The sequence below is a fragment of the Pteronotus mesoamericanus genome, unplaced genomic scaffold (assembly GCF_021234165.1).
Source record: "Pteronotus mesoamericanus isolate MK-2021 breed Mesoamerican mustached bat unplaced genomic scaffold, CSHL_Meso_final contig_25, whole genome shotgun sequence".
NCBI lineage: Eukaryota > Metazoa > Chordata > Mammalia > Chiroptera > Mormoopidae > Pteronotus > Pteronotus mesoamericanus.
The window spans coordinates 23,295,739-23,303,683 of NW_026555105.1; the positions used below are offsets into that span (position 1 = coordinate 23,295,739).

A 7,945-nucleotide genomic window follows, 5' to 3' on the forward strand; every position below is an offset into this window, starting at 1 on the left:
AGGAGGCAAAAGTACAACTTTCTTTGGAGGGCCCGAATCCAGGTTCACCCGACAGGAGCCGCCTCCACCATGCCGCTGAAGTTCAACCCCAATGAGGTCAAAGTCGTACACCTGAGGTGCACCAGTGGGGAAGTCGGTGCCACGTCTGTCCCGGCCCCCAAGACCGATCCCCTGGGTCTTTCTCCAAAAAAGGTTGGTGCTGACATCGCCAAAGCAACTGGTGACTGGAAGGGTCTGAGGATTACGGTGAAACTGATCATTCAGAACAGACAGGCCCAGATCGAGGTAGTGCCTCCTGCCTCTGCCCTGATCATCAAAGCCCTCAAAGAACCACCACGAAACAGAAAGAGGCAAAAAAACATTAAGGACAGTGGCAATATCATTTCATCTTTTGATGAGGTGGTCAACATTGCCTGACAGATGTGACACCGATCTTTAGCTAGAGAACTCTCTGGAACCATTCAAGAGACCCAGGGGACTGCCCAGTCTGTGGGCTGCAATGTCGGTGGCAGCCACCCTTCTGACATCACAGATGACATCAACAGCGCTGCTGTGGAACGCCCCGCTAGTGAAGACCTACAAAGGAAAATATTTTAACTAAAGATGATTTGGCAACCAATGGAAAAAATAAATAAACAAAATAAAAATAAAAACAACAATCAAATCACTGAGAATCACAATCTCATTTTTCTCTAAAAGGAACCAGGACCATGTGAAGAAATGTCTGATTCCAAATCTGGGGCAGAAAATGCACCAAAAAAGCATACATCTTGTATTAGAAAAATTTTTTTAAAAAACCTATGAAATATCATAATACAAACTAACCTATCATATGGGAAAATTGAGCATCAAAAAGAATGGTAACTGCCCTGACTGGTGTGGCTCAGTGGGTTGGACGTTGTCCGGCAAACCAAAAGGTCGCTGCTTTGATTCCTGGTCAGGGCACGTGCCTAGGAATCCCAGTTCCCCAGTTCAGGGCATGCGAGAGACAACCAATCGATGTTTCTCTTGTACATTGATGTTTGTCTCCCTCTCTTTCTTCCTCCCTTCCCCTCTCTCTAAAAATAAATAAAATCTTTAAAAAAAATAGTAACTACAATAAACCGAAAGACCTCAAATACATTATTCATCAGTTCATAATGATATTCAAAACAATAAAAAAAGCCTTAATCCACTTTGGAGGGTGCCAGGGAATCATCTCATTTTTCTCAATACTGGTAAATAAAGGCAAATGAGCATTTTAACAGCTTTTACTGTATAAATTATACCTCAGGATTAACTAAATAGTTGATAGGGGGATATTATTCTTTATTGAACAATTACAGCTAATAAATGTATAAAGGATGATAAATTTAAGATGAAATACTAGAAATTATGAATATTAGAATTAAATAAAATAATGACCTGGTCTAGCTCTGTCTAATATAACTTTCTGTGGTGAAGAAAACATTCTATATTTGCATTGTCCAATATAGAAGCCACTAACTAATGAACACTTAAAATGTGGCTAGTGTGACTAAAGAATTTAACTGTTAATTTTATTCAAATTTCATTAAATTTAAATGGCCACATTGTGGTTAATTGCTTTTGTTCTTCTGGATAGCACAGTTCTAGGGCACGATTATCTTTGGCTGCTAAAATCATTAGCTGAAAGACTGGTGGGGAGTTTATAATGGATGGATTGGAATGACTACTTCTGAACCTACCTCTCAATCTTAAAATCACAGAAAGAGACAGACATTGCATCTCTTATTCTGATGCAATAAGAAGTATATAATACCATCCATGAAGTTATCTTGCCAAAAATTCAAAGCTCAATCTGATGAAGATTCTATATCTCACTACCAGTTTAGGAAATATAGGGACCAGATAGCATGATAAATAGCACACTCAGAGAGATCAGGGAAATCTAGAATGTTGTAAACTCCTCAGAACAAACAATATAATTTATTATGATAACCAAATAATTGCAAGGGAAAAGAAGGGGGAGGGCATGGAACCTATAGATCAGAGACAACTAAAAGATCAATCAAATGCAAAGTATAGATCTTGTTTGGAACCAGCTGTGTCTTAGCCTAGGTCCCACAGAAAGCGTAACCTGATTTTAAAAAAAAAGAAAAGCTGTCTGCCAAGACTATTGAGGAGTGCAATCTCAGCAAGCAGGACTGAGGGACACTAAGTGAAACAGCGAGGCAGGAAAAGCCAACACAAGAAAGCGTGATCAAGGTGACCACCACTAAGGATGGTTCCTTAATGCTTGTAGACCTTCTGAGAAGCTGCATATACTGTGCCTTAAGACTATTGATCTGGGGATGAAAGGGAAAATATTAGATAGGACAAGGATTTCAAGGCCTAAGTGGTTCTTACTAAATGCTATTCTTGCCCTAACCAAGTGGCTCAGTTGGTTGGAGCGTCATCCCATACACTGAAATGTTGCAGCTTTGATTCCTGGTCAGGCACATACCTAGTTGTGAGTTCTATCCCCAGTCAGGGCACGTACAGGAGGCAACTGATGGATGTCTCTTTGTCTGTCTGTTTGTCTCTTTACCTTCATCTCTCTCTCTAAAATCAGTACTCTAAAATCAATAAGCATGTCCTCGGGTAAGGATTAAAAACAAACAAACAAACAAATAAATGCTATCTTTGCTAGATATGTTAACATGTAGCACAGTAGTTTGCAGATGCATCTTTAAACAGGATGAACTTGACAGAAGCCCAACCTGATAAGTGTAGCCAACTGCAAAGAAGAAATTAATGAACCAAATAGTATATATAAGCAATGGCTAAGCCTCCCTTTGGGGAGACAAAGCTTTGGATGTGAATCCCTTGGCTCCTTTACTTGCTGCAAGTAAATAAAACTACCTGACAACTGCATCTCATTCTTGAGTAGAACACACCAAGCAGTGAACCCCTGGACTCCATAACAAAAGCAGTTGTCCTTTGTGTCTCAGTCTCTATTGGTCAAAGTTTGCCTCAAAGAATGTTAAGTTCCTGGCACTCCTGGGTTGTGCATGCCTGGGTGCCAGGCAGATTTCCACAGTATCTCACACCATAGCATTAAATGGAATCCCTGAGGAGGTAGCAGGCTACACCTGTGTGAAGCTGGCTGGATCCTGTGCAGAAGTGATCAACAACTGAAGTAAGAGACAGGTGAGTCCGAGAGGATCTGGAGGTATGCAGAGAGATGTAAAGATGTCCGATGTCCAAAAGAAGAGAGAGAGAGAGAGAGAGAGAGAGAGAGAAAGAGAGAGAGAGAGAGAGAGAGAGAGAGAGAATATTAAGGAAATTTGAATGCTGACAGGATATTAAGGACTATTGTTATATTGTTAACTTTTTGTGTGATAATGGTATAGTGATTATGAAATTTCTTCAGGGCATATCTTTTAGAAATTCACACTGAAGTACTTATACATGAAATAATAATGATGTTTGCAATGTTCTTCAAAATAAGCCATTTGGTCCTTGGCTTATTTTGAGTGAATGGAAACATAGCTGAAACGAGGTTACCCATGAGTTATGTGCTGATTTTTAAAATGTTCACTAACTTGGACATTCTTCTCTTTAAAAGTGGAGCCCAATTTCCTTCACTACAGGGATGCAGTGACCTGTTTCTAACAAATGCAATGTGGTAGAAATGATCTTGTGAGTCTCCCAAGGCTATATCATAAAAGCCATGGAAACTTCCACCTCACTCTTTTTCAAATCATTCATTCTGGGGGAAGCCAGCCACCACATCGCAAGGACACTCCAGCAGCTCTATGGGAAGGTCCATGTGGCGAGAAACAGATGCCTCCTGCCAACATCTTACCAGCCATAGGTGAGAGTCACCTTGGAACAGATCCTCCAGCCCCAGTTAAGTAAGGCTTCAGATGACTGCAGCCTCAGGACAGAGCCTGAGCCACTTTAGTCACTCCTGAAATGCTGACCTACAGAAACTGTGTGAGATAACAAATATGTATTGCTGTCTTAATTGAGAAGTAGGGAAAATTGGTTACATAGCAATTGTTAAAGCTGGGTGTTGGGTTCATTGTGCTATTCTATTTTTGTATATGTTTGATGTTTTCCATGATAAAAATTAAATATTGAATTCCTGTATTGCATCACTATATAAATGATTTCTGGGTGGCTTAAAGACTATCTGTAAAAAGCAAAAGTGTCTAGTAAATTATCATCTCTGTTACCTTAAGGTAGGAAAGAATTTCTTAAGATACAAAAGGCACAGACTATAAGAAAAAGATTGTTAAATTCACTAACATTAAAAATAAGAACAGTTTATTGAATTATACCATAAAGAAAGTGAAAAGATGAACTATAATTTGGAAAATACTGGCCGCAGATATAATACAAAAAAGATTAACATCTGGGAAAAGTAATGTATGATTTTCGAAAATAAAAATTAATAAATAAAAAATTAGCATCTGGATACATAAATAACTCCTACAAATCAATAAGAAAAAGTTAGAGAACACAGCAGAAAAGTGGCCAAGGGATATGAATGCACAATTCACAGAAGGGGACACCTAGATATCTGACCAATAAACAAAAGCTTGATCGACCAGTATCTGTCTGTCTGTATTGGTCCCTAAAGTAATTAACACCCGCTCTCCTAGTAACCATCAACAATGATGGACTGGTTTGCTGTATAAGCACCCCTAAATACTCCAGCCCCCCGCCTCTGGGACATGTGTCCTGCACCATTCCCCAGAGTTTTCTCTGTGGAATTAGGCTCCAATTGCTCACACTAGTAACTAGCTTGACAAGTACCCTGTGTTAACTTTCCTTCCCTTCCCAGTCTCACTTCCCCAGTCTCCACCTGCTTCCTGAGGTTAAGACCCATGTTAATCTTGAATCTTTGCCTCAGAGTTTTCTTCTGGGGCACCTAAACTAATATAAAATTGTTGAAGCTTCCTTGCCTGTAAGAGACAGAGTCTGGGCCTTGCCAACTTTGTGGGAACTTTCCACATTAAAATGAGCCATAACGTCCCTTGAAACACACAGGGGAGACGGGGCCTCGTGGCTTTATGCCAGCCTTGAGGGTGAGGGCAAGACCACTGGCAATAGGCACGAACTTCAAAGCTGTCCCAAGCTCAGGACTCCGATTCATGGACTTCCTGCAGGTTCGCTTTTTTTCTGTTCTTAATTAATGAACCTTGTCCATAATTAATGCTTTCAGCCCTGACTTGCTGGGGTTCATAGCTAAATGCTCCTTGTGCCTTGAGCCATTTTTGATATGCTGATCTGGCTTCAGCCTGTTTAGCTTGGTAAACACTGCAATCTGGGCCACACCTCTAGTCACAGCCCAGGCTTTTGGTCAGCTGGTTCTGCACACAGGGTTACCTACCACCATCCCCCACCTTGGGGTTCCTGACTTAGTCACAGCACAGAACCACTTCGCCATAATGAATACTGCATTGCTGCCAGTGACTTCTCAGATAATGGGAATTGGTGCCAGTGGCTTGGCAGCAACATGAGATGGGGACTTCTACGTAGGCATCGGAAGCCTTGATCACAACGCTTGAAGCTTCTGTAGCAGGTCTTTGTGCAAGCACTAGAAATAGAGATGGCGATTCTGACCAGTAGGCTTCGATGGAAGTTAGCTTGAGGAAGAGACAGCTTCTCTAAGGGCCAAGGCAGGAAAGAAGGACATTTTCTATGGGTTTGCTATGGTCTCAGTATAATATCTACTGTCACGGTGTTGGGTACATGCAGGTGAACTTCCAAACTCTTATTGCCTTTTTTAGTTATCTGTTGCTGTGAGACAAACTACCCCCAAATTTAGCGATTTATCACAACAATATATTATCCTCACCATTTCTGTGAGTGAGAAATTCGAGGGCAGCTTCACTAGGCAATTCTGGCTCAAAGTCTTTCATGAGTTCACAGTCAAGGTATTGGCCAGAACTGTCATCATCTGAAGCCTTGACTGAAGCTGAAGGATCCACTTCCAAAATGTCTCACACATCTGGCAAGTTTGCGCTGGCCCTTAGTGGGAGGCCTCAGTTCCTCCCTGCCTGGGCTTCTCCACAGGCTGCTGGAATGTCCTCATTCCAGCTGCTGGCTTCCTCCAAAGCAAGTGAAAAGGGGGTGGGGGTGGAGGAAGGGGAGGGAGGAAGAGGGGAGAGACAGAGAGAGAGAGAGATTATCCTTTGTACAACCTAGCCACAGAGGCCACATGGCATAACTCTATCACACTCTATTTGTTAAAAGTAAGTAATAAGTCTGGCCTCCTAGGAAGGGGAATTAAACTCCAATTTTTAAAGGGCATATCAAGCGATTTGTGGACATTTTTTAAAAGCACCACATTGCTTCTAGTTCATAGCTAACTGTAACTTGGATTACAAGGTCTTTTCCAGCATCTGTTTCAGACTAACTTTATTTTTCTTATATAATCAGTAATGTACAAAGTCGTTAATTAGGACATAGTATGGTCCACTCCTATTTTTTAAAAAGAATAATTAAAGCACTTATCTGACCTAATTAGGAGGAAATCCAGTGTTTTCTTCCTGAATCCATCTTTCTTTCCCAATGAATTACCCAAGAAACCTGGAGCTTATTCAGTCTAAAGTTGCCAGTCCAGCTTCCAAACAAGTCAGCCAAGCCAGGGCTGTGCATCTAACTTGTGAAAGGGAAGATGTCTTGAGAAGACACTGACTGAGAACCCATCCCACTCATCTCCAGGGAGGTGGCAAAAAGGAATATTGCCAGGTACAGCAGCTGTGAAAATGCATCGCTCGGGTCTCTTATTTGGGGGAGTGGAATCAACTGGCAGATGATCTGCTGTCCCTGTGGCTCTGCCACCACATTTGTGTTAACACAGGCTCATTCCCGTGGGACGGAGGGTGACTCCAATGGGCAACTCTGGTCCCAGCCCTCCTCATTAGCCCGAACAGGCCTTCCTTGGAGCTGTACTGCAGTCTGAGACTCTCCTTAACCAATATTCCCTCCCCCTTTGCTTCACAGCTGTCAATTTTTATTCCAGTCTGAATCCTCTTCCTACCTTTTTCTGCTTCCTTCTCCTTTATCCTTCACAGACATTTCTTTAATAAGTCTCTTATGTGTCTAATTCTCTTTTTAGAATCTGATTCTCGGTAGACCTTCCAGGCGTACACAGTCCTTGAGCTGGTTCCCACCAGCTTGCAACAGCAGATTCTGGGCATTTCTTCCTAATTCTGCGTTCAGGGACATATCATGGTAGTAGGTTGAAATAGGTCATGGTGGGAGTATTTATACCATAGAAATAAAAAATGCTGCACATGAGGGCTCCCCTCAGTCTCTGCCCCAGAGGGCTGGTTGTTAAATATTTATCAGTGTACCTCTGGTATATACCCGACAGCAGTGTGTCCATATGTTCACCAAGAGAGCTGCACTAGATTCTTAGACTGTTCCGAGCATCTTTATTCATAGTAGCCTCAAACTGGAAACTGCTCAAATGTCCATCAGCATCAGGATAAATAAATTGTCATATTACAGTATATATATTTATACAATGGAATATAGAAATGAAAATAAATGACCAACAATATATAACATGGGTAGATTTCACAAACATAATGCTGAGTGAAAGAAGCCAGACACAGAAGAGTCCCTGCTATAGCATTCCATTTATATAAAGTAAAAAACAGCCAAAACAAATATATAGTGTAAGACGTCCAAAGGGCAGTTCGCTTTTGGAGGAAGTAACTGGGAGGGGGTGAGAGGGGCCCTGTAATGTTCTCTTTCTTGATCCTGGGCCTGGTGATATGACTATGTTTGCTTTGAAAATTCATGGAGCTGTAAATATATGATGTTTTTACTTTCCTGTATGTATGTTGTACTTCAGCAGAGAGTTAAAACAAAAAAAAGCCTACCTAATTAGCTGTTTCATGAGGGTAGGGATTTTTTAACATAATTTAAAAATGTTTAATCGTAGTAAAAAATAACATAAAATTTACCATGTTAACTATTT

The 7,945-nt window shown here is 41.2% G+C and overlaps 1 protein-coding gene across 1 annotated transcript; it reads left to right on the plus strand.

Moving 5' to 3' along the window:
- On the plus strand, positions 1–597 carry LOC129070955 (60S ribosomal protein L12-like). The gene is given in 1 exon segment (XM_054574174.1): positions 1–597. A coding segment is annotated over 1 exon segment (528 nt). The 5' UTR covers positions 1–69.
- Positions 598–7,945: the final 7,348 nt, after the last annotated feature.